The 27,388-nt window shown below is 36.3% G+C and overlaps 1 protein-coding gene across 3 annotated transcripts in view; it reads left to right on the forward strand.

Annotated features, from left to right (window-relative positions):
- Window positions 1–3,164: 3,164 nt before the first annotated feature.
- The window catches only part of ntpcr (nucleoside-triphosphatase, cancer-related), a 68,095-nt gene continuing 43,871 nt past the window's right edge, over window positions 3,165–27,388 (forward strand). The window contains exons 1-5 of one of the 3 annotated variants that reach the window (XM_062995853.1): window positions 3,166–3,399; window positions 12,189–12,351; window positions 12,458–12,554; window positions 14,979–15,173; window positions 25,881–26,092. In XM_062995853.1, coding sequence (XP_062851923.1) covers window positions 3,342–3,399; window positions 12,189–12,351; window positions 12,458–12,554; window positions 14,979–15,173; window positions 25,881–25,886 — 519 coding nt within the window. In that variant the 5' untranslated portion in view covers window positions 3,166–3,341 and the 3' untranslated portion in view covers window positions 25,887–26,092. Of the gene's footprint in view, window positions 3,400–12,188; window positions 12,352–12,457; window positions 12,555–14,978; window positions 15,174–20,292; window positions 20,744–25,880; window positions 26,093–27,388 lie in introns of those variants that run through there. The other 2 variants (XM_062995851.1, XM_062995852.1) reach the window with 2 other exon arrangements.

The raw sequence follows: 27,388 nt of genomic DNA on the forward strand, positions 1-27,388 counted from the left end.
TTATTTTTATAATGAATACATTGTTGTATTTTTAAAAGCCAAACTCAAGAATAACAAAACTTTTCTCCCTGATCTGGCTCCATAGTTTAGGGCAGTGTTTCTCAAACTTTTTCTGTCGCGCCCCCCTTTGGAAGATGAAATCTGTCATACCAATCCATTCTGTAAATCTATACCAGGGGTGCCCACACTTTGGTGGCTTGAGATCTACTGTTTCAGTCTACAGGTCATCACGATCTACTGTTTAATGTTGGCCACATCATTTTTCAAAGCTTTGAAGCTTTTTTAAATGCGCTTCAGTTCCTATATTGATATTCGGCTTTACAGGGCAAATGACTGAAAAATCACACTGACCTTATTCTGATTATTTGCTCTAAATGGTGTCAGTCAGGTTTATGTATCTGGACAGTAACTGCTGATGCTCAAGCAGTTTTTAGGTGTTCATCAGTAGGGGTGGAACCCATATTTAGACTTCATTATTTTCATGTGGGAAAAGCCTGATTCACGCAAGTAGGTTGATCCGAAAAAGCTGTCAAATATGTGCCAGTCAAATATGTGGAAGTTCCAAAATTGTCCAGCAGAGACCCTTGACTTTCTAGCGGTGCTTTAGGCGGGCTGAGGCATAGCTATGGTAACAAACCGCAAATTAAACAAACAGTGGCCACATTTCATGTCAGTCATGCTGACCTGTTTGAATGAGGCGCGATCTACTAGCATGCACTGTGCGATCGATGTATTGGGCACCCCTGATCTAGACTCTCTGTCAGAATGAATACTGCTAACCTGAAAGCACGGTTTGTTTATTGTCCACCGTGAAAAAGATTTCGATGTTAAAACATTGGTTCCGCACGAAATTATTTTTAAACATGAATATTACTAAAAGAAACATAAAATATAATAAAATACAACAATGTTAAATTTATAAATGTTTTATTTACAACATAAAATATAATAAAATATAATACAATACAACAATGTTCAATTTATAAATGTTTTTATTTACAAAAACACTCTTCCGCGAAATCAGGTAGTCCGTTAACAGTGTTGCTAGGCAACATGAGGGCGAACATAACATTCGCAATAAACGTTCCTCCACAAACACTAATACACTATTTTTTGGACTAATGATTAGGATTACTGTTTATATTAATCTGGACATTTCCATGTATATTACATGGGTTAAAATAGTGTTCAACCAAGTTTGTTCTTTTTCTTTTCAGTGGCGTATTAATATGGAATGATGTGAGGTGGTCATAGGTGTGCGTATATCGGGGATTTTACAACGGCTTCGAACGCGGCTCAGCAAATCAGATTTTAGGACCGGAACCAGAGCGGTAGAGAGAACATAATCCCCCAATCCCAATCCGCTCCCTACCCACTCCGCCTCTTCACTCCGTCTCAGTTTGCGCGTTCACGTGAGTGCTCGCCACATTAAGGGCTGTCCCAAAGTAATTAGGGCGGAGGGGGAGTGAACTATACAACCCTCCAACAGCGAGTGTACACCAGAGCACACTCAACCACCACACTCCACGGAAGTGCAGCTAGGACAGGTGAATAGAGGAAACGCTTTACAAATATAGGTTCCAACATCATTTTCAGTAAAATATGATATTAGGTTTCCTCATAAGTGTTAGAGCAAATTTAGGCACAGTCTTCTTCAGTCTTTTTAAAGAAAGTAATAAAATCTGTGATCGGTGAACTTAAACTTCATAAATGGCAAAATTATTTTACCCCAACAATACTATCACTAACATTATTATCATATTTAACACCATTTTTTGGAGAATTAAAACATAACTATACATTTATACTATATAAAGTAGCAGGTGCTTGCGTCTCCTGAGCTCGTATTCCCGCTTGGAGATGCTGAAATGATAACGGAGCACAAGACATGACAGCAAGGCGAGAAAAGCGTCTATCTGTAGCCATGGTGACGGCAGATTCCTTCTTCCGCTCAAAAGCAAAGAGGGCGTCCCAAAGTTGACTCCTGAATTTAGACCCTCCCCTTAATCGGAAGCACCCTTCACAGCACAGAGTGTGACTTCATATAGAGTGTCACCCTGTAGTGGAGTGTTAGTGAGGAGGGAACGGTTTGGGAAAGGCCGAAAGTCTCTACGGCTCTGACCGGAACTATCCGTTTTATGGGCTTGTTAAGTCTGACGTCACACGTGACGTTCGGACCATTTCCGGGTCCAAACGCAAACAATTATGATATGATAAGATAAGATAAGGCTGAACCTCTGAACCTTTTTATATATATTGTAAAAGCAATATTGCACTAATTGTAATTTTCTATGTTTATTGTCATAAATATTTCCTGTTTGGTTAAATAATACTTATTTGAAGTGGAGACTTGGTATTTTAACTATTGATAATTTTTTCTGGTAATCAATGTATGCTGTTATTCATTAGTCCTCTTTGGTTAGCCCTTAAGAGGGCAGAATTGTATTGGCTCTATATACGGAAAATATATATAAAATATACGGAAAGAAAGAGGACGCGGAGCAATAGATTTTTTACCGTAGTTTTGTTTGTTATACGCCAATTGCGAACATATTGAGTTTTTATTTTGTTTTTATAAGAAACTTGGATTAATGGATAAGCCAATTTAAGAAGAAAGTTAAAATAAATAATGTTTGTGGAAAACTTATGGAACTCTGTGTCGCTGTCATTGGAAATTGGGTTTACAAACACGAGTCATAAACTTCTAGTCCTTCTCAATAGCGATCTGGACGAGAAAAGGTCTTTTATATATATATATATATAGACAAGATGTGCAGTACACTAGTTCATGTCATTATTTAATTTCACGTCAACTCATCAAGAGGTAAGCGGTCATATTTTTAATTCATTACATGAAAACTGACATTTCTGACTCTTTGGTTTTACTTTTAATCAGTATAGTTTATAGCTTATAAAAATCAAAAATCCAGGATATCACATGTAAATTATATGAACATATTACATGTAAATTAAAAACAGCTCGAAACACGTGTAATGAATATACAATTTGACAGTTTACATTAAATTATGAACAAAAATATTACTTCATGATATCTAATTGCAAGAAAAGCGGTAGAAAGACAGTTGGGTAGTTTTTTTCCGACTCGGACACAGCACTGTGGTATATTGAAAATACGAGGGGTCTCAGCCAACTTGGACCCGGATGTGACGTTTCATAAGGTCGACACGTCACGACTTAACAAGCGGATACCATTCATTTTACGGTTAGGAGAAAGAATTCCAGTCATTTGGGGGCAGGCGAGGCATGAGTGTTCAAAACTCTACATGCAAGAAGTAGAAATCCATCGAAGAATTCCGTCGAAGAAGTAGAAAATAACGCGATGCTAATAGAGAAAACATTAGCAATGATAAAACACGTTTTTTTGACAGGTCCCCCAGGTAAGGTAACAATTTCTCCAAAAATTCTAACCTTGCTGGAGAGCATTTTTGAATAACGAAAGCATATTTAGCCGAGTTTTGTAGTGACTGTTAAGAGAAACAGTATAATTTGCTGTGATACAACAGTGATTTCAATATTATAAAACATTTAAAAACGTCTTTTAAAATCGTAACATATTTTTCCCAACTTCTTAATGTATACATTTTTTTTCGTTTTTACTTAGCAGTAAAAACAGTAGTGTGAATCTGCACGTCCCTCTAGTGTTGTTTGACTAATGAAAACATTTAAGTGTTTAAAACTACTGAAAATAACTGTATTGCAGACGCGTACGATCATACTATGTAAAGTGTTTGAATTTTTGTTTGTGTTAATACTTTTGTCTTCAAAAAAATGTTCTGGCAGAATTTATACGCATTATAGACATTTATCATTTAAACACCTTTCGTTTTATTCACCCTAAAAGTCAAGACAATATTTGAAATTTGCCATATATTTATTGTTTGCCATGGCTGACTAAATGTATAAGCCCTCTTAATTTTATATACATGGGAAGTAATATCTTTTAATATTTATTTTAATATTTTATTACTTTGCTGGGTAATTTAAACTATTTAAAGTCCAAATTAGATCGAGGGATAATATATAATTAAAACAGTAATAAATATAAAATTAATATATGACTAAACATGTTCAGGAATCAATAAAGTTAACGCTAAGAGAATAAATAATAAAACAATGTCAGTATAAAAAAAATTGTTTAAAATGTTGACACAATTAAAAGCCTATTTATTTATTATGAATTTTTATGGTTCAGTGATATATAGCATGTTTGACTCATCGTAAAATTTGCTATGACCCTACAAAGCCCCCACAGAGAAAAGAAACTAAATCTTATCATTTAAAAAACCTTTTTCGAAATCTATGTCACAATTTTTGGCACCCCAGTTAGTTCTTATGAATAAAATATGACAAAAGTATATTACCATTAATATTTTATGTTTTATAAATATATTTAAATATAATTTATCTATATTATTTGGGAAAACCTACATGGTCTGTAATGACTTGCTGTTGCACTGGAATATAAATGAGGTGGTACACAAGCATAATTCATTTATTCACCCGTCACTAAGAAACCAGAAAATACAGCAATTATAGACAGATCGACAGATGTAAAATGCCCATTTTTACTATCAGTGCAATTATGGGTCATTTAAAAGCGATTAGAGGAGGCGCCCAGGTGGCGCAGCAGGATATTCCGCTAGTATGCCAGCGCCGAGATTTTGAACTCCTTGGTTCGAAACTCGGTGTTGCCACCGGTCAGCTGGACACCATCTAGCGGGCATAATTGGTAGCGCCTGCAGCAGACAGGGTGGGGTTTTCAAACACTGTGTAAGGACCCTGATTGGCAGATAGAGAGTACATAGGTGAAAAAGGGTTCTGCTAAGGGCTGCGCAAGCGTCGGAGGAGGTGTGAGCAGCAATATACCCACCTGGACTGCAATCAGGGATCCTATAGCAGCGGAAGGCAAATTGACTACGCTAAATTGGTAGAAAATGGGAGAAAATGTATAAATAAAATAGAAAAAAAAGCAATTAGAGGTGTTAAGAATCTGCCAAGATGGGAGATATATTAATATTGACCACACGCAAAGCAGGGAGGATAGTTTAGTTATGGAATCTCAGAATGGTGCAAAAAAAATCTTAAGGAACTACAGCGATCATTGCAGGTAGTAGTAATGTTTTGGGATCAGATGTCTCCCAACATACAATTTGATGCAATCTACCTAACCAGAAATTATTTGGTAAGGTTGCCAGAAAAAAAGTTCTGCTGCAGTTTGCTTGTAGTACTTCAGTAGAATGTACTACTGAAGCATCACTTGCACAACTATTAAGGCACTGTTAATGCTAATGGATGCATACACATTATGGAGCAACACGTGGTTCCATCCAAATTTCGTCCGTTTAATGGACATTCCTGTTTGTTTTAGCCGAAGTGTTAGATTTAGCAAAAATGAGAATAAACACCAAATTCAACAATTGATGTCCTCTGTTCCCAAGATTCTACAATGTTAAAATGGAAGTAACACAGTGCTAAACATGCCAGATTCCAAAAAAAACAAAAAACAGTGCCAACCACATTCTGCATGTGGCAAAACAGAATGGATTGAAAACAAGATAACACAGGTGCTATACTGGTCTTTCTGCAAAAGCCCTGGACCACTGAACAGCTGAAAAGAAAAAAATCACTACCACAACTGCTTTCCTTGGTTCTTAAATAAATATCAGCCAAATATCTAGCCCCTTGAAACCATTTTTTAACTCAAAGATCATTGTACTAGGTGATATTAACTCAAACTGGTTGATATAGGAAGTTTGTGGTACTATTATTCTTTCACAGATTATGACAGACCAACCAAGCCAAACCTGCTCTGTTGAGGGGTGTTTGCACCCAGTGTTTTTGTGGCTTCAAGATCAGTAATCAACTGGGGGGTGGGGTCCTATATACATACATACATACATACATACATGCATACTTATGCTAAATGGACAGAAGTATTGAATTGCCCCTTCAAATTTTTTTATTATTTATATAAAGGCATTATATGCTTCCAACTGGGAAGGTTCATTCCTGTTTCAGCATGACTGTGCTCCTGTGCACAAAGCAAGGTCTATAAAGATCGGAATAAAATATTGTTTTAAAGAAACTTCTGTAGTCTGTACAGAGCTTCTTCTCTTTTAACTGAATGTTGTCTTGAAGGCAACATGCATTACTTTTCTGTATCAATGCTGCCACCACAAAAGTGTAAATTACTTTTGTCAACTGCATTGACACAATCCCCTACCATAACAGACCCTGGCTTTTGGACTTGTACCTAATAACAGTCATTTTCATCTTCAGTTCGGAGCACATAGCATTTATTTTTTGTAGAAAGATCTGGTATACTGATTCATCTGACCAAAATTCACATTTTCACTGTGTAATGGTCCATCCCAAATGCCTTCTAGCCCAGAGAACTCAGTGCTGCTTCTGGGCATGGTTACGATAAGGCTTTTTTTGCACTGTACAGAAAGAAACATGCAAAATCCCTTCCAAAATCTTTGAGGTACATTGTTTGTAAACATCTCAATAATTTTCTCACACATTTATTGACAAACCGGAGATTTTCTGCCCATCTTTGCTCCTCAAAGACTTTCATCTGTTGACATCACCTGTTTGCAATCACACCATGATTTAGTTTTTTAACCTTATTACTAGCCCTAAACTGGCCCCATCACAAATTTTTTTAAATGTATTGCAGGCCTGAAATGCTGGAATAGATGTTATCAACAAATCAAGTTGACCAGACAAAAACGAAATATCTTGGGTTAATACTGTCTGCAATGAAATGAAAGTCAAAGTAAATGTAAGAAACATTGTGTTTTTTATTTGCATTTTCCATACTGTCTTAGCTTTCGATTCTGATTTGGAGTTGTTGATAATAATATTTTTTTCTGTAACTGAGTGTTCCTTAATTTACTGTACATTCTGCTGTTAAACCCTTTCAGCACTGCATATATAATTTACAAATTGCACTTGGTGACCATAAATTCATTCATAATGCAGAAAAAAACAAAATTCATGTTTTTACTAGAGCCAAATGAAATTTGGATAGATGAGAAGTGAACTTTTCATGTGACTACCTTTAGGGAAATTAAGGTGAAAATAGTTTATTTTATTTAAATAAACCATGCTTTCATTTGCACTGTAAAAGGATGGTTTTTGACACAACTTTTCTCTCACTCTTAGATTATAATGACATTTCATCATTTTTCTACTTCTTTTTGCCTATATTTTTGGAATTTGGCTTGCATATATTTATGTAATGTTTCCTGTGTACTACACTATATAGTAAATATAAAACTTAACATAAGTCTTGTCCAACCAAAAATAAATGACTTTTTAATGCATAGTTGACATAGTAGTACATAATTAAAGGTAAATATCATGATATCCAGGGGCGGCACGGTGTCTCAGTGAGTAGCACTGTCCCCTCACAGCAAGAAGGTTCTGGGTTTAATCCCCCAGGTGGGGCAGTCTGGGTCCTTTATGTGTGGTGTTTGCATGTTCTCCCCATGTTTTCGGGAGCTCCGGAGTCCAGTCCAAACACATTCAAGTCAGGTGAATTGGAGATACAAAATTGTCCATGACTGTGTTTGACATTAACTTAGTGATGGATGTTGTGTAACAAGATAATAATAAATAATTTACGTGTTTTAAACAATAAAAAAATTTATTAAACAATTAAAATAAATAGTCAAATCATAAATAAATATCATGATATCCCTGCAATAATAATAATAATTTTCTCAACTATTTAATGCAAAACATGCTGGAAGTAAAATGTGCAGTTTTTAACCACTTTATAAAATAGGGAGCAAAACCAGTTAATTGAGTTAGCTTGATTGTGTGTGTGTGTGCACATGTGGGAACGTGTGTGTATAACATTGATTGTAGTGTTTTTTGTTTTATCCTATTTACTAAGACAGTGGAGTGATTTTAGTTTTTTAGGACTAATAATTACTACTACTACTACTTATTTAGAGTGAATTATACCCAAAGCTTATGCACATATGACAATTGATTTTAGTAAATTTTAATTTGTGCCTACTTCCTAATTATTTTTATTTGATGGCATAATTAGGTTGCATATTGGCACTTTTGGCACCTTTAATTATTTAAGTGTATTAACATTTTCTTAGATTTTATTTACATGACAGAAATTGTGTTATTACAGTTTCATGGTGCTTGGTAATGTTTAAGTACTTATGAATATAAATATTTGTATAGACAGTTACAATGTGGCATAGCAAGTGGAGTGGATTAATAACAGTAAATAATTTTAATTGATTTTAAAGGAATAGCTCTGACAGGGATTTTTTTTGTAGGTATTGTTATTTACATTTTGTGTTTGTCTTAGGTTTTCTTAATTACAGATAAATGTACTTTATGTACTTGTATGCTCTGTTTAAAACTGACTCCAAAGCCCCAAGGACTAACTGGTTGTTAATACCTGGAGTTGGAGAATTTCCCCATGCAAACTTAGCTCCTTGCAATAAACCGATCAAATAAGAACAATTTAAATAGCTCAACACATTTAATATAACAAGTGGGTTTTTTTTCCAAATCAAAACAAAATGTCACTTTTAATAACTACTGCAGTCTCAGAATTATTTAACCCGTTCATGACAAACGTTTTTCCTCATGGGCAATGGCATCCAGTTCACTAATATTCCTGTTGCTGAGACCGCCTTCTTCAAATCCTACCAAATACAACCCCAAATCAGAAAAAGTTGGGACAGCATGGAAAATGGAAATAATAAATAAACACGGAGTTTCTTACATTTACTTTGACTTTTATTTGATTGCAGACAGGAAGAACCTGAGATATTTCATGTTTTTATTAATAAACATTCATTCCTGCATTTCAGGCCTGCAACTCATTTCAAAAAAAGTTGGGACAGTAAAGCAATAACCACCTGCTGATTCATCTGACCACAATGCACGTTTTCACTGTGTGATGGTCCATCCTAGATGCCTCAGAGCCCAGAGAAGCCGACGCCGCTTCTGGACATGGTTAACATAAGGCTTCTGTTTTGCCCATTAAAGTTTTAAGTGGCATTTGTGCATGTAACTCTCTATTGTAGTGCTTGACAAAGGTTTGCCAAAGTAATCCCTTCCCCATGTGGTTATATCAGCTATTGTTGAGTGGCGGTTCTTGATGCAGTCGTTTAATGATATTATGTACTGTAGACAGAGACATATGCAAATCCCTTCCAATCTTTCTTTGAGGTACATTATTTTTAAACATTTCAATAATTTTCTCAAGCATTTGTGGACAAACTGGAGATCCTTTGGCCATCTTTGCTAATTAAAGACTTTTGTACCAAACCATGATTACAATCACCTGTTGACATCACCTGTTTGGAATCGCATCATTATATAGTTTTTTCACCTCATTACCAACCCTAATTTGCCCCGTCCCAACTTTTTTTGGAATGTGTTGCAGACCTGAAATGCAGAAATGGATGTTTATTAACAAATGAAATAGAGTTGAGCAGACAAAACATGAAAAATCTTGGGTTCAAACTGTCTGCAATCAAATAAAAGTCAAAGTAAATGTAAGGAACACTGCATTTTTTTCTTATTTGCATTTTCCATACTGTCCCAACTTTTTTCTGATTTGGGGTTGTACTTTCTATTGGTTTTAAGTTCGGCAACTGTGACAGACACAACATTTCTGTATGCATCTGTATGTCTGTACATATCTCTGTATGTCTGCCTTTGAGACAAAAAGTTGCCAGCAATTTTCCAAGACTTTTCCTAAAACTTTGCCTTGGAGGACTTTGATGTATGATTGGGATCATTGTCCTGTTGGAGGGTCTACTGATGCCCTAGCTTTAACTTCCTCACAGGAAGCATGACGCACTGTAGGTTTCCTATGCCAGAGGGACTGAGCCACCACCAAGCTTCACTGTAGACATGGTGTTTTTTTCAGCATATGCTTTATTCTTCCTTGTCCAGACATACTGCTGATTCATAGGCATAAGAAGTTTTTGTTTATGTTTCATCAATCCAAAAAACTGAAACCCAAAATTTCTGTGCCGTATGTATTATAGTCGACATTTCTTGTGCTTTTGGGTCAGAAGACGGGTACGTCTTGGAGGTTGGGCATTGAGATCTTCAGTGTTTAGTATGCACCTTACTGTGCAAACTGAAACTTCAGTGCCTGCTGCCAACATATCTTGGTGCATGTATTTTGCAGTAACATCAGGAATCTGATGGCAGCAGGTGATAGCTTCCTCTTTCTGCCATGTCCTGCCACTTGCGAACTATGCTTCCAACTGTATCTCTAAGAACATTCAGAGCCTTTGCTATCCTTTTCATTGTTTGTGCAAGTTTGTTTGTGCCAACTCTTACATTTTTGGATAACTCTCTTAACATAGCCATATTTCTAGCATGCAATTAAACATCACACTCAGCAAAGCCCTAGCCAGTCCAGGTATTAAATGTGTTTTATCTTATGCACACCTGATGCAACTAATTAGGTGGAGTCACAGAAGAGCATTTCTGTATGCATCTGTATGTTTGTACGTATCTCTGTATGCGAAATGTCTGTCTGTGAGACAAAGGTTTAAAAAGTGTCCAGCATATGTTGGGAGCGTGTGATAACCTGCAGTTTTTCTCAGTCAGGCAGGGGGTGATGCAAGTGGCAGAGGGGTGAAATAGCTAAATTGGGAGAAAAGGTGGAAAATGCCAAAAATTTAGGAAAAAATAATAATAAATTAGTGCAATAAATGGATTTTGTATATCAAGTTCAAGAAATTTATATTTATTGTGAATACTTATTTAAATTACAACTTAAAGTTCTTGTGTATTGTTAATTCCCACCTCTGGTGTTTGGTATTACCCTGTTAAATCTACATCTCAACACCAGAGCTATGTACATTTAATTTAACCCTTAAAATACCTGGTAGTACAAGTAGGCAACATACATACATATAGCATAATATGTCTTTTTACCTGAGGTGGAAAGTAACGAATTACATTTACTCGCGTTACTGTAATTGAGTAGTTTTTTGGTGTACTTGTACTTTTTAAAGTAGATTTTACAACCAGTAATTTTACTTTTACTTAAGTATGTTTTGTATTAAGAATTGTAATTTGCTACATTTTAAATAACATCTGTTACTGATTAAAAAAAATGCTAAAAAATTGCGTCTGGGAAACTGCTGCAGTGAATTCTGCAATGGAAAATAAACTGGTGCTAAATTAAAGGAGCTGTAAACTAGGTATAGAGTAGGGAAGGGGGATTTTAAAAGTTTAACATGTTTGGAGTTTGATGTTTCATTATTTGACAACATAGTAGTGATGGGTCGTTTGCGAACGATCCAATTCTATTGAACGGCTTTTTAAAATGAACGAAAGGAACCAAGTCGCGCTTCTGGGAGCCATTACATATATTATTATTTCTGGGCAGTTCTTATCGACTGTAATCCACCCATTCCGCTTCGCATCAGTAGAGGGAATCAACCAGTCATAATGAGAGCTGTTTATTGTCAAAATTCAAATCCTGATTTTTTCATGCCGCTTATGTTTTAAAGCAGAAACAAACACAGGCACATCTCTGCACAAGAGAGGATTTTTTCTGAAACTTAATGCAATGCAACCATAGTATGTCTCGTCCCTGTAGTTTTTTTTCCTTTTAAAATAAATCTTTTTTTCTCGTTTAAGTGTTGTTTGAATCAGGCCTACATTTAAGGCAAGGTAGCAAAATTTGCATGATTGTTCATCATTAATATTAATATCTGGGTACCCAGTAGAAAAAAGAACAAAGAGCCATTTTTTGAAAGGCTCTTTAAAAGGAACGGAGCCAAAAGATCTGGCTCCCTTCAAAGAGCCATAATTCCCATCACTACAACATAGTCTGATGTCAAAGAATGGCAAAGTTTTGTCTTACATCTTGAAGGTTTTCTTTGGGTCATTTAGTGAAAGTCACAATACTTGTAACCTTGACTTGTTTTGAGTTATGAGATTTGCAGTATGACTGTTGTTTGGTATTTGTTGGTGTTAAAAAAGTAAGTAAGTAACGTTTACTCTGAGTACATTTTAAATGAGTTACTTTTTACTTGAGTAGGTTTTTAGACTAGTAATATTACTCGTACTTAAGTAAATATTCATTAAAGTAATAGTACTTTTAATTGAGTACAATATTGTAGTACTCTTTCCACCTCTGCTTTTTACTCAGGAGTGGGAAAGACCACACTAGTCCAAAAACTGTTGGCAGCATTAAGCTCCACTGGTGTAAGCATTGATGGCTTCTGGACAGAGGAAGTTAGAGAGAGTGGGAGAAGAGTGGGATTTGATGTAGTCACAGTCGATGGTGACAGAGGGATTCTTGCCAGAGTGGAGTATGTCATATTTACTTTATTGCTGTTTATAAACAGTGTGTTTACCATTTTCGTATTTTACATCTCTGCAATGCTTCTAACAACCTTTCTCTATTTGTAATCTTAGAACAGAAGTTTCAGCTGACAGACACAAATATAGGGTGGGCCAGTATGTTGTTGATCTGCCCTCATTTGAGAGGCTTGCGCTGCCTCTTTTTAGAAGTGTAAGTAAATGTATAGTCTGTTTACTGACATACTCGGTCATTTCAGGACTAAAAAATTTTCCTCATTTCTCACTGCCAAATTCAAGTCAGTACATTCATCAAATCATTAGACCCCCTTACAGCACATAGAACTACAACTCCTAAAAATGTCTTTTGAAATGTCTAAGCAATTGAGACTAGGAGCTTGATTAAAAGCCAGTTCCAAATTTCTTAATAATGTGGTTCACAGATTTGTACAGGCCCATATTGTCTTTAATACAAGTAAAATTAATATGAAAAAAACTTATACAAGATAACAATTTGTGCATAATATCAAGAAGCTACATTTCATGAATCTGTAATTTAAATATGTTTTAGTATCAAAAGTCAAGTCAAAATGTATTTATATAGCACTTTTTACAATGGACATTGTCTCAAAGCAACTTTACAGAATCCAGGACCAACAAACCAAAAACCCCTATGTATGATGTATGATGTATAATGTATATTTATGTATGATATGTATAATGTGTTAGATCTTTTATCTTTCACAGTAAGTGCAGAGATGTGCAAAATGCTCCCACCCACCTTTGTTCTGCGAATGCTACCCCCAGTTCTTCCTTCCAACTGCTTTTGGTTTTAATTATAGTGGCTATTTAAAGATTTAAGCAGTGGCAATATAGAAAAAAACTTAAATAGCAAGCCAATTGATTATTTTATGGATGTAATCAAGTAATGCCAAGTTCACACTACACAACTGGATCTCTTGTAATCGGGAGTCATTCAAGTCAGTGTGGCTTTCACACTACACGACTGATCGGTGATAGGTCGTATATTGTGAAACCCCCCATCACCAACTGGAATCGCAGGAGAGCTTCTCTGGTCTCCCAAACTATGTTTTGTCACGAAAACAAACGCAAGAAGTGATAAAAGGTTTAATGATACCACGTTTAAAAATGCACGTCAACAAGTAGTGAGCGATCAAAGTTTGTGCGCTGATGTGCAGCGTAAAAGCAAGGAGAAAAAAAATAAATGAATCAGAGTGTATTTGGCTACGCGAACAGCATGGATTGTTCTATAGTGAGTTGGAGGTTAATAAATATTTTTTGCAATGCAACGTTGGTGTTATGTTTTGTAGAGAACAATAAGGTCAGAAATACTGTAAAACTTGTGTATGTGCCGATGTATTCTGATATAAACTATAGTATGCCCCTTTCCCACCTTTTTACACTCCTATACCGTGTTTCCTCTCACCCTGTATCTTGCGTTCTCATTGGCTGTTTGACATAGCACTCGTTGCCAGTCGGCCGACTCATATCCAGATATTTGACATGCTAGATATATAAATTCAGCCGCTCGGATCCGAGTTGTTGAGTAGTTCACACATGGCGATTTTGAATTTGAATTTGAATTCAATTCCGGCTGAGTTTCGAACATTGAGAGAACGAGCGAACGCCGAAGCCCTGTGAACTCAAAGCACCATTTTACGAAAAGAGGCAATACAATGGTCATGAGTTTGAAAAACAATGTTTAGGTAAAAACACATAAATATAATGGAACAGAAATGAAAAATTGGATAAAATGTTTACTTTTTATTGCATTTATCCTACCACTCAATATCACAAATGAGTTCTTCCATCTCTGAACAAAGGAAAAACCTGACCGATAAGAGTGAAGATAATGTGTGAGTTATGCTGATCCCAAGGTACCAAATTCAGGTCCCATTAAACTTAAACTGGATGTTACATTTGGTGGAGCTGAAATTACAAAGAAGCTAGTAGTTGGACTGGATATTTATGATAGTAAGTCATCTGCAAGTAGTTATAGTTTGAATTCAATTCCAGCATGAGAGACACTATGCAGGAGGTAAGATGACCTAAATGCAATACATGAAGTTTTAAGAGCCAGGCCAAACAGCTGAGGAAAAAGAGTACACATAATGCGGCCTATACAGTATGCTAATGGTTGTTGCTGTGACTGCAAAGCAGTATTTACTTCACTGGATTTAGGCAGCATTGTGGGTAATTACCAAACTGAGTGTTAAATAAAATTAAAAGGTAGTTATATTGATTTACTTTGTAAAAAGGGAATGAATGCAGGGAATAAAATAATGTGTTCTATGCCATATCTGACCTTGCAAGGCTCTTAACCCTCAATTGCTTAGACTGTATACTGTAAGTTGCTTTTGATAAAAGCGTCTGCTAAATGATAAATGTAAATGTGTGCAGTGAAATTTTAAACCAGGGTTATTTAGTGGCTCATGAGCCAGATCCAGCCAGTGAGTAAATTTCTGATGGCATTTTGACTGGTTTTTACCAGCTAAATATTATTATTATTCTTGTATGGATTAACAATCAGGGTTATATATACCTTATAATATTTGCCTAGCAGACCTTTACATATGTTACAGACTTTCTTACATTAAAATGTTTTTTTTTTTAACAGGTGGAAAACAAGAGGGTGTTTGTTATAGATGAGATTGGGAAGATGGAACTTTTTAGTCAGGCCTTCATCCACTCTGTTAGACAGGTTCTAGAGAGCTCTGCCTGCTCTGTCCTAGGCACAATCCCTTTTCCTAAAAACCAACATATTGGCTTAGTGGAAGATATCCGAGCAAGAAAAGATGTCAAAGTCTTTACGGTAAGTGTTTGCTAAATATTTACATGCTGTATTGCCAACGGGTGTGATAATACTGTGTTTAATATCATATTAGAGTTCAATACACAGTTACATAGTTTGCACCATTTAAGACATTTATAATATACCTTAACTAAGATGTAGATATTTTACAATGGAGATAAGTGGTTGTATTTTGTGGCATGGATGTTACAATTACTATATGAAATATTAATAGATGTGCTGTGTAACAAATTGTATGGTACAACACAACGTTTAAAAGAACATTTATACGTTTTGCTTAATTATGACTGAATGTTTCTCAACTTTTTCACTGCACTTTTACCGTTTAACTACTTTGTCAAAACTCCACAAATCTCTTGCAAAAGACAACAGCACTTAAAAATCAGTGTTGCATGTTTTGTTGTCTCAAAACAGGCTTCCACCAAAACAATACAAACAGCTATTGTATGCTTATTTCTTATATGCTTATCTCTTACAGAGCATTAAATAAACACTGATGTGATAAATGTTATTACTACCATCAGAAGCATTTGTGTATGCTTTCGCTTCATGAAGCCATTTTATGTATTCAAGTTCATACAAGCATGTGGAAATCAGTTTACTTTTTCTAGTTTTGGTAAAGTTTAGAGTTTTTTATTCCAAAATAACATTTACAGTACTACATATATGCAAAACAAATGTTACCCATTTTGCTTGGGTATAGCAACACTCTACATTTCACCTAAGTAAGTGCAATAAGAAACTACAAAGAATATCAGTACACATACAAAAAGGTAACAAAAATATCCATTTGTTACTGCACATTGTGTTGAGCTGAACTAAAAAAAAATGCAAAGAAACAGATCACTCTGCATCCCGCCTCTGATCCTGGTCAAGCCAGGGGGAAATATGTCTGGCGTGGTGTATACGTCCCTGGCCTTCATCTGCGTGGTTGTCATCATATTCTCCATTGACTGGAATAGTGCCAGAGGCTTGTGGGATCTGCATATTTGTACACTTTACCACAATGCTGAAAAGAATTCCTCTGTTGGACTTAAAAATTAAGAATATGATGGAACAAAATGTGGGTTGTTTGCAAACTAGTCGTGGACCAGAACAATAGTTATATCGTGCCTTGAATTCAACACCAGCTGAGAATGAAACAGGTATATCATGTTCCATTTAAGTGTAATTCTGACTGAGTGAAAGAGCAACGATAACAATACTCATTTTTACTCTGACAAATGTTGTGGGTTATTCTTTCAATTGAGTTTGCGCAGATGCAGCATGAGTGTTTTTTGAAGGCCAGTGTTTCTTTGGTGAAGTCTGATAAATGATGCAATTTATGTTCAGAGATTTGCTTTATTTGCTTAAAAACTTGATTTAGAATATTTAAGTGAGAACAAATGGAATTGTGCTTAGTGTTTAGCAGTTTTGAGTCATGTTGACACATTGGCTTCACGTTTTCAGAATTGTATGCATAGTTCCATTTTTGTGTGTATGAAATGGGGCAAAATTGCATTGACAAACTTCTGGTACAACTTTTCAGTATGACCCACCTAGGTTGATGTGATAGGGTGATGTCAGGACATTGAAAAAGCCATTCAATTAACTTTGGATTTTAGCCATTCTAAAACCAATTTTGACATATTTTGTGTTTTGGGTTATTGTCCTATTGGAACAGCAAATTGCATCCAGTATCCTGGCTGATAGTTCGACTTTGTTCAAGAATTTTAGGGTATTATTTCTGTTTAATTTATAGTTCCACAGGCAGCAAACCAACCCTTGAAAATATTATCATCACCATGCTTGATAGAGTGGTGTTTTGTTGGACGATTTGAAGGCCTTACTTTTTCCTTATTTAACATACCTACTGTTATTTGTGGCCAAATAATTGAATATTTATCTTATTGCACAAAACTCTATTGCAGAAGTATCTTTCTTAGTTTTGGAATGAGCAACAAATTTAAGTTTATGTTTAAGGTACAATTTTTGTAAAAGAGTCTCTTAACATGAATACTGACACCTGTGTTCCAGGAGGACTCAAGTAGGGCATTTATACTATTAGCATACTAGCAATTCATTTACAGTCCAAAATCTGAACAAAAATTAATAAATTGTAGCTTTTGACAAGTAAAACTGTAAGTACATTAAAAAAAAAAGAATGTTCTTGTTAAAGTACTGGAGCTTTTTCAGGAAATACACTGTCCCTTTCTATAAACTACCTCAGTAATGCTTGTTCAATCTAGTCTGTTGTCGGGGTGCACTTACTAATATGACCTTTAAGTCATCTTTTCACTCATGATAAGTACAGTGATTAACAGGGATTTAAACCACTACTGTTGGTTTTTTGCCATTTGTTTTGGTGTTCGGATGTCATGTAGTCAGTGATTAAATGATATTAGTGTTGTCTGCCTGTATCATTCTTAGCTTTTTGCCTAGTAGAGAAGGCTGTTTTGCGGGTGTGTCCATCATTTTGTGGCTTCAGATCTACTTTTTCCAGTGGATAGGTCATTGTTTTCTACAACCTCAAATCAGAAAAAGTTGGGACAGTATGGAAAATGCAAATAAAATAAAAATGCAGTGTTCCTTACATTTACTTTGACTTTTATTTGATTGCAGACAGTTTGAACCCAAGATATTTCATGTTTTGTCTGCTCAATCTCATTTCATTTGTTAATATACCTCCATTCCTGCATTTCAGGTCTGCAACACATACCAAAAAAAGTTGGGACGGGGGCAATTTAGGGCTAGTAATGAGGTGAAAAAACTAAATAATGATGTGATGTCAAATGAACAGGTGATGTCAACAGGTAAATGTAATGGTTTGGTACAAAAGCAGCAGGAAAGGCAGTCTTTGATGAGCAAAGATGGCCAGATGGCCGTTTGTCAAGAAATGTGTGAGAAAATTTTTTAAATGTTTAAAAACAATGTACTTCAAAGAAAGATTGAAAGGGATTTGCATATTTATGTACCTCTACAGCACATAATAGGGCGGCACGGTGTCTAAGTGGGTAGCACTGTCGCCTCACAGCAAGAAGGTCCTGGGTTTGATCCCCAGTTGGGGCGTTCCGGGTCCTTTCTGTGTGGAGTTTGCATGTTCTTCCCGTGTCTGTGTGAGTGAGGGCTTAAGCTGAATGCCCGTGATCTCAGATCCCTCAGATAGCACTGCATCAAGAACCGCCACTGAGCAATAACTGATGTAACCACATGGGCAAAGAATTACTTTGGCAAACCTTTGTCAAGCACTACAATACGGAATGCAAATGGCACTTAAAACTTTACTGTGCAAAAAAGAAGCCTTATGTTAACCAGAAACGGCGTTGACTTCTCTGGGCTTGGAGGCACCTAGGATGGACCATCACACAGTAAAAACGTGTATTGTGGTCAGATGAATCAGCATTCCAGGTCTTTTTTGAAAAAAATTTATGCTGTGTGCTCCGGACCATAGACGATAGTTGTTTCAGGTGCTCTCCCCTTGGCTTGCACTTGTCCCTCAGCCAATGTGGTTTTGATATTTGCTGGTCTGAGTGTGAGAGGCAGTCCAGATTGAGGAGGCTTGAAGTAAGTTTTTGACAAACATTTCTGATCTTCAGTAGTGCCTGTCTACTGTATGATGGTCTATATCAGAAAACAAAGAGTCAGGAAAAAGCCTGATTTTTTTTTAATTGGTCGCTTGTTTAAAGGAATTCCACCATTTCAATTCACCCCTGGCTATGGATGTGCTTACTAAAAATGCAGAAGTCATCATCTGCACATTCTAGCAGTAAGTATATGCTGATTATAGGCTGCCTCAGATACAAAAGCAGATTACCATAGTACTAACCTAAGGTAAGTTATTCGTCAGTTGCTTGAAATGTATTCAGTCACAATGATAAGTCACTTTAAATAAAAGCATCTGCAAAATGCCATAATTGAAAAATGTAATGTGCCTTGATTCACAGTTGAATAAAGTGTCTGTTTAGTAAACAGGAGATCATGGATTCAAATATTGTAAAAAGATGAATGTACCAATTTCATTGGAGCCTGTCAAAAATGATTGAGCCGGTTTTTAAGCTTAGTTCTCTCTCTTTCTGCAACACAAGATAGCAGACACAGTTGTACACACTTTGGGTACATTCATGACAGAAACAGTAGTTACTCATTACACAAGATTCATCAGTTCACAAGTTTAATGTCAAACACAGTTATGAACAATTTTGTATCTCCAATTCACCTCACTAGCATGTCTTTGGACTGTGGGAGGAAACCGGAGCTCCCGGAGGAAACCCACGCAGAGACGGGAGAACATGCAAACCCCACACAGAAAGGACCAGTAACCGCCCCACTTGGAGATCGAACCCAGGACCTTTTTACTGTGAGGCGACTGCTACCCACCGTGCCACCCCAGGAGGATTAATATGATTTCTAAATCTACTTTGACCTGTATTTAATTGAAAACAATATAAAGACACAACATCTAGATGTATTGCCTTACTCATTCTAAAACTGCTGCCTGTAACACATTTCAAACAAATTATGAAATGTATTAAAAATGTAATCAGTCATGCTTGGTTGAGGTATCCTTTACAAACAAGAATGAGTCAAGGCTTACCACTTTGCCATAAGTTGTGTTAGCAAATAACCCAGCAGTTTATGAATAATGTTCACAGTGAGCAAATATCAGGCATTTTAGATATTTACCTTTAAAATACACAATATTGTATAAGATTTAGAAAAGCTAGAGCAATTAGGAAAGCTAGAGCAGTTAAAACAGCATGGTTCCTTAATTAGAGAGAGCAAGGCTAACCTGCCTGCAGTCCTCACCTGTCTCACGTTGAAAATACAATCATCCATAAAGTGTCAGACACAAGTGTGACAAAAAATGTTGGAGTCTGCAAATTTGTTAATAGGAAAAGTAAATGTCACACAGTGTTAGGTATGATTTTACAGCATCACCAAAAAGTGTTGCAGGCTTTATATTTGAATTGTAAGTATATTTACAAAAAACAAACTTCAGAAACAGTAAATGTGTTTGTATTGCAATTCACATTCTGTCCACACTTTTCTGAATTTTTTACATTTCATTCTTTTTTAAAGAGTAAATAAAGTTTAATCTTAATGGAATTAAGCAATTAAATTTATTTCTACACTTTTCCAGGTTACTAAAGAGAACAGAAATGACATTTATCATGATATTTTGTCTGCGCTTAAAGAATGTCTGAAGTAAACACTTTCAAGAGGACAAGAGCAGACCACTGGGTTCAGGAACTGACACAAAACACCCAAAACTTATGAAGATCCCATTCTAAGCATTAGTTCATTTTTCTTTAAGCATCTGATGTTATAAAATGTTTTCAACTATTTTTTTATGTTCATATATACAGTAACTGTTTTTTGTGAATTATCCTGCTTTTTCCCAAAGGTTGTTTGCTCCAGATGAATGTAGAGTAGCATCCTAAAGTAATTGCTAAAATGAACAAATGTGATGGCCTAAACTACATTTTCAGCCCATATATGTTCTATAATAGGTCATTTTTGTGGTAAATGCCCTTACTTAAAAAGAAGAGGGTTAGTATGTTTTGTTCAAAATAAACCACTATTTGAGTGAAGAGCATAGTTGTACAGTTTGCAATTTTCATTATTTAATATAAACAGCGTATATGTTAATACATAGTACAGAATACAGAGAAATATAAGGAAATACATCCTGTATTTGTAAATGAGAATAAGAGACTTTGTCAGTTGTTTTAAACTAAACACACAAGGACAGGAAATGTTCAAATTTTCACTATTGGAATTTGTATTAAAGCAAATTAAAACAAGAACAAGACTCTTTCTCAGAAGGATAACCTGGAGATTAAATGTAAATTAAACCAACTTGAACAAATGTCTTACATTAGAGGGAACCTTTCCAGCAGCCTTATTACAAAAGTGTCTGATGGCAAAAACAACAAAAGCCAGAGGCATTTTTAAAGCCAGTGCTGTGGATTGATAATGTAAAAACACATTCTGTCTACAATTACCAAAGGTATGTTTAGCGAAAAAGAAGCAGCATTGGTAAAAATAACGTCTTGCCAACTGCCAAGACTGATGGCTTTGATTATTACAGAATAAAGCTTGCTGACCATGAGGATTCCACTACTAGTATTGCATTTTGTACTGAATGGTGCTTTGAAAAAGGTTTGATTAAAGGCACAATTAAAAAAATTATTTGGGATGAGATCATTATAAAGAAGTGAAAAGTGTGTAGCACTTGTGGTAAGTTTCATATTTGAAGATATACTAATAAAATATGTAAAATCAAAACGAAAACTAAAGACTCAGACTAAAGGACCAAGTTTCACATCAAAACAACCTAATTTTGTACATACAATCAGATAGAAGTAAATGACTGCAACACAAACATTTGGGACAGGAATTTCTACAACTGTGTTACAACCTTTTCTAAAAGTTTCTAAAAAATATTGTGATTGCAAACAGGTGATGTCAATGCAAAAGAGGTATCCACAAAAGCCTGAGTTTTTAAGAAGCAAAGATGGGCATGTTAAAAGTAATGTTACATAAATTACATAAAAAATTGGAAGAATTTGCATATTTCTCCCCTTGCAGTGCATCAAATAATGAAATGATTGAATAAATCCAGTGGAATTATTCTGTGTAAAGGGCAAGGTGCAAGCCGAGGCTCATCATCCGTGATCTCTGATCCCTCAGACGGCACTGCATCAAGCATCGTCATTCATTAATAGCTGTTATAACCACATAGGCAAGTAATTACTTTGGCAAACCTTTGTCAAGCACAACAGTACAGATTTACATTCACAAAGACCATTTCACAATTTTCTTATTTTAACCATGTCCAGTAGCTGCCTCAACTTTTTTGGGCTCTGAGGCATCTGATATAGACCATAATGTGGAAATGTTTGTTGTGGTCAGACAAATCAGTATTCCAGATTTATTTGAAAGAAATTGATGCTACATGCTCTGGACCAAAGAAGAAAAGCACCATCCACACTGTTATCAGCAGCAAGTCCAAAAAAACAGCATCTGTCAATGTAATAGGGTTTTGTCAGTGCCCTTGGCAAAGGTAACGGCAAAGGTTATTTAGACTTCAGTGATGGCAGCATTAATCCAGAAAAGTACACTGAGATTTTTGAGCAACATATTATGCCTTCAAGACCACATCTTTTCCAGTCCCATCCATCCCTGCATTTTTTAACAAGACTGCAAAACCATATGTAAGTTACAAAGACATGGCTTTGAAAGGGTACAGATACTGGACTGGCCTGCCTGCAGTCCTGACCTCTCCCCAATAAAAAAAATGTGTGGAGAATTTTTAAACAAAAAATGCAACAACGACAACCCTGAACAGTTGCACATCTTAAGACGTTTGCAGGAAGAATGGGAGAAAATAACACTTATACTGTAAAAGATTGTCTTTATTTGTCATATGTACATACAAATACACGTGTACAGTACAATGAAATTCTTTTTTCACATATCCCAGCTTGTTGTGGAAGCTGGGGTCAGAGCACAGGCTCAGCCATTGTGCTGTGCCCCTGGAGCTGAGAGTTGAGCTCAAGGACCCAACACCTTTCAGCCGATAGCCCAAAGCTCTACCACACTTCAATGTCCAAACTTTTTTAGAACGTGTTGCAGGCCTGAAATGCAGGAATGGATGCATATTAACAGTTGACCAGTGAAGTTAATGACAAATTGACAAATACAGGTCATCCATGCCATAAGAACTGCATCCCAATATCATAACAGCTTTTGGACCTTTTGCTGCTATCAGCCTATGTGGCTATTTTTTTTCCACAGTAGCTCTCATGTAGTAGTTGCATCTAATGCCATCTAAAGTTTACTTTACGCTCTTTCAGCAATGGTTTTTGGCTCTGGCTTACTCAGAGTGAGATTTCTCTGGACATCCCTTAATCTTTCACAATATTTTGTTCAGTAGATCTTCCTCATTTTTTTTTGGCTGGTACTTTTAGGGGTAGCCACAGAAGATTATTGAAGATTGAAGTGACTTTGTTGTCATTTCAGCTACACACAAGTACATATTAAAACAAAAACATTTTCCTCAAGGACCAGATCAGGCATAACATTATGACCCTAACCATAACCTTCCTAATCTTGTGTTGGTCCCCCTTTTGCTGCCAAAACAGCTCTGACCTGTCAAGGCATGGACTCCACTAGAGTCAGCAACAATGTACATGGTCAGCAACAATGCTTAGGTACGAGTCAAAGTAACATCCACATGGATGGCAAGACCCAAGGTTTCCCAACAAAACATTGCCAAAGCATCACACTGCCTCTGCCGGCTTTCCTTCTTCCCATAGTGCATCCTGGTGCCATGTGTTCCCCAGGTAAGCGACGCACACGCACCCGGCCATTCATTTGATGTAAAAGAAAACATTATTCATCAGACCAGGCCACCTTCTTCCATTGCTCCGTGGTCCAGTTCCCATGCTCACATGCCCATTGTTGGCGCTTTCGACGGTGGGCACCTTGACTGGTCTGCGGCTATGCAGCCCCATACGCAACAATCTGCGATGCACTGTGCATTCTCACACCTTTCTGTCAGAACCAGCATTAACTTCTTTAGAAATTTAAGCTACAGTACATTGTCTAATGGATCGGACCACACGGGCCAGCCTTCGCTCCCCACATACATCAATGAGCCTTGGCCGCCCATGACCTTGTCACCAGTTTACCACTTACTGACTACTGCAGACTGGGAACACCCCACAAGAGCTGCAGGTTTGGAGATGCTCTGATTTAGTCATCTAGCCATCACAATTTAGCCCTTGTCAAACTTGCTCAAATCCTTACACTTGCTCATTTTTCCTGCTTCTAACACATCAACTTTAAGGATAAAATGTTCACTTGCTGCCTGATATATCCCACCCACTAACAGGTGCCATGATGAAGAGATAATCAGTGTTATTCACTTCACCTGTCAGTGGGGCGTACTTGTCTGGGGGAGGGGGGGGTTTGGACGAGTGCCTGACCAGGGGGCGTGACATTGCGAGATTTTTTTACTTCTAAAACTAGAGCAATTCATTTTTCAACCACATATTCTCACTGACCACGCACACACGCACGTTTAATGTTATTCAGTTCAGTTTGAAAAAAACATTAAAAATAAGGCTAACAGTGAAGATAAACCATTTTTAGATCAAATGTGTGTCTTTAAGAGAGACGCTCTGTTCACAGTATCGATATAAGTGATTCAGGAGTCGATTCATTTTAAGCGCAGCGTAAGTTTCTCTTCTCAGACGTCTCTCTGTTTTTACTGTTATTAATGAATGTTGCGGTTTTAAATAAGCACCAGCTACTACAGAACATTTTGTGTGACTCGCTTACATTAAAAAGCTCAGGCTTAATTAAACTGATATTACCACAGAGCGGTAACCGACTCGGACTCGTTCTGTCTGTGGCTCTGTGAAGTAACGTTTTCTGCTCTTATCTACATGAAAAGCAAGAACCGCTTACGATTTACCAAAGTGAACAACGAATTTATATAATGTGCTCATAGAATCGGCTCAGATCGGGCTTTATGATGTTTTTGAAGTAATATTTTCAATCAGCAAAATTGCATCATATGTATGATGTGCATAACGTTAATTATGTTATTTTAGGTTGTCAAAAGCTTTCTCAATGATTTCTGTGCGATGGTTAACGAAGGGGGGGGGGGGCTTGGGGGGGCGCAAGTTCGCGGTTGGCACACGAAGGGGGGCGCATGTCCAAAAAGGTTGAAAACCCCTGCTGTAGGGTGTCCCTACGTGTGTGTGAATGTTGGGAACCTTTTTAATGGATGCCCCCCTAGTGGAGAAAATATGATGTGGTTCCCTAACAATTGGATAAACTTGATGTTTTCTTACAGGTGTCTTTAGATGAAAAATAGTCAACAAGATGTATTTCATCTCTCTTTCTTGACTACTAAGCTTCCAACTAAAAGCCTTCTTATTTTTATTATCACATCTGCGTGTGTTTGTAAAACAAATGTTAATACTTCCCTCTGTATTTTGTACTTTGGAGGTGTTTGAGAAGTATATTAACACAGTTCCCTGTGTAATCTGGATTGCTTAATAATGTTAATTTTAATAAAGAATTAAGACATTTTATCATACATGGTGCATCACAGCTTATTGTGCACTAGTGGGGCATAACATTTTTGCCCTTTTCACTGGGGTCTATATAAGGTAAAACAGAGGTCACATTTTCTTTGATTTGTTTTTAATTTGAGAAAGCTGAAGAAATGTGTGTTAACCTTCATATGTCAGGAAATGGATGTAATATAGCTACTTCCTGAAAATCCCCTTATCTACCAACAATAATTAAAAAGTTTTAATCAACTGGTACTGTGACAAACTTGTCTGAATGAGGCCCCAAGTTTGTTTTGCCAGTGCCAGAAATAATGTTTATTGTTGTGAGTTAGCTAATTAAATGAGAAGGGCTGTGACAAATATTTATATTTCACCCATGTGGTTTCTAGGTTCTGACAGGTTTAGTGCAGCTTTAGACTTTTTAATAAATCACTAATAATCCAAGAAGCTTGGTACTCATCACTAGTTAGAGACTAAAAAGCAATGAATAATTATTTCATGATTCATTTTGAGTCCCATACACAGGATTTGAATTATTCTGTCAAAATGGATGTTTCAATTTACCAGATAGCATAAAAGAAAATATTTTCTAGCAGATATCTGAGATAGATTTCAAATGATTTTCTTTTTCTTTTAGAGGTAGAAACTCTTCTAAAGGTGAAAAAAATGGACTTTGGCTCATTTATGGTGTTGCTAGTTGCGTCTTGCTTCCTTCGTGGTTTTCTGTGTTGCTGCCTGTTTCAAGAGTGTGTGCCTGTCCTGCCCAACTCATCTGTTGTTCATAATCTATTGTATATTGTATTGTAGATAGCAATTGTAAATAGTCATCCCCACTTTCTGTAAATATTTTGCACATATTACAATAAACTAGTTCATATACATTTGGTGTTTCTCCTCCCCTTCATCATCTTCATCTTTATGACCTTTTCAAAAATACAAAGTAAACAATGCAAATTACACTAAGCAAGGCTAACAGTGCTAATTTCAGCTAAAGTTGAAATACTAATAATATACAAGTACAGTGGTAGCCTAGTGGGTAGAGCTTTGGGCTATCAACCGGAAGATTGGCGGTTCAAATCCAGGCTCTGCTATGCAGCCACTGTTGGGTCCTTGAGCAAGGCCCTTAACCCTCTCTGTTCCAGGGGCGCCGTACGATGGCTGACCCTGCGCTCTGACCCCAGCTTTCAAACAAGCTGGGATATGCAAAGAAAGAATTTCATTGTACTGTATATGTATATATGACAAATAAAGTATATCTTCTTCTTCTTCTACAAACACAAGACTATTTTAGAATTTCTGGGTTATTCTTGGGTTTCTGATAAACAGGAAAATGGCAAAGCAATAACACAGGTAAGTGCAATGCTGTGTGTTGGGATGTTGTGTCCAGGTGAAAAATGAGCAATTGTCACAGCTTACAATTGACATTATGCACAACACAGTGCATCCTCAACTTTCTCAATCACCTAAATTCTAGTCATCAGGAACAAATCTCCACCACTGTTAATTTTCCACCCGAACACATCCACACAGCATTGTGCTTACCTGTGTAATATTGCTCAGTCATTTTTCTTTTGATGTGAAATTTAGGAATAGTCATAGAATTCTTCTTATAGTCCAGTCTTGTGTTTGTAAATCAATACTTAGTTTCAAAGTTGTTCTGTTTCATCTTTTTTAATACTGTTTTCTGTAAGTATTTTCTATTATGCCACCTGTAAAATTGCAAAATGCATTTTGACATCTTGAGAGAAAAAATTCCTTTGTGTAGAAGGCCAAATATGGGACTCATTAAATTCTTTAGAACATAGAACACTTCTTGGTTTATTACTGACTTATTAAACTCATAATAACCTAGCATGGGTGGAATTTAAACAATTGTCCCAGCTCACAATCGACATTAAAAATGTTGTGCTTTTTAGTCTCTAATTAGTAATGAGTAGAACCTTTAAAAACTTTAGAATATGAAACACCTCTTGTTATATTAGTGATTCATTAACTTAATAAACTCACATACAGCAATAAACCTGGCTCTACATAAATCGAAGTGCTGCCAATTACACACTAATTACATGTACATTTAGGTAATAATTCATGCTTAATTATTTGCATAACAGGGTCTTAAAAAAGCATTTTTTGTGCATTTTATAA

This window comes from Trichomycterus rosablanca, chromosome 5 (genome assembly GCF_030014385.1).
Source record: "Trichomycterus rosablanca isolate fTriRos1 chromosome 5, fTriRos1.hap1, whole genome shotgun sequence".
Lineage (NCBI taxonomy): Eukaryota > Metazoa > Chordata > Actinopteri > Siluriformes > Trichomycteridae > Trichomycterus > Trichomycterus rosablanca.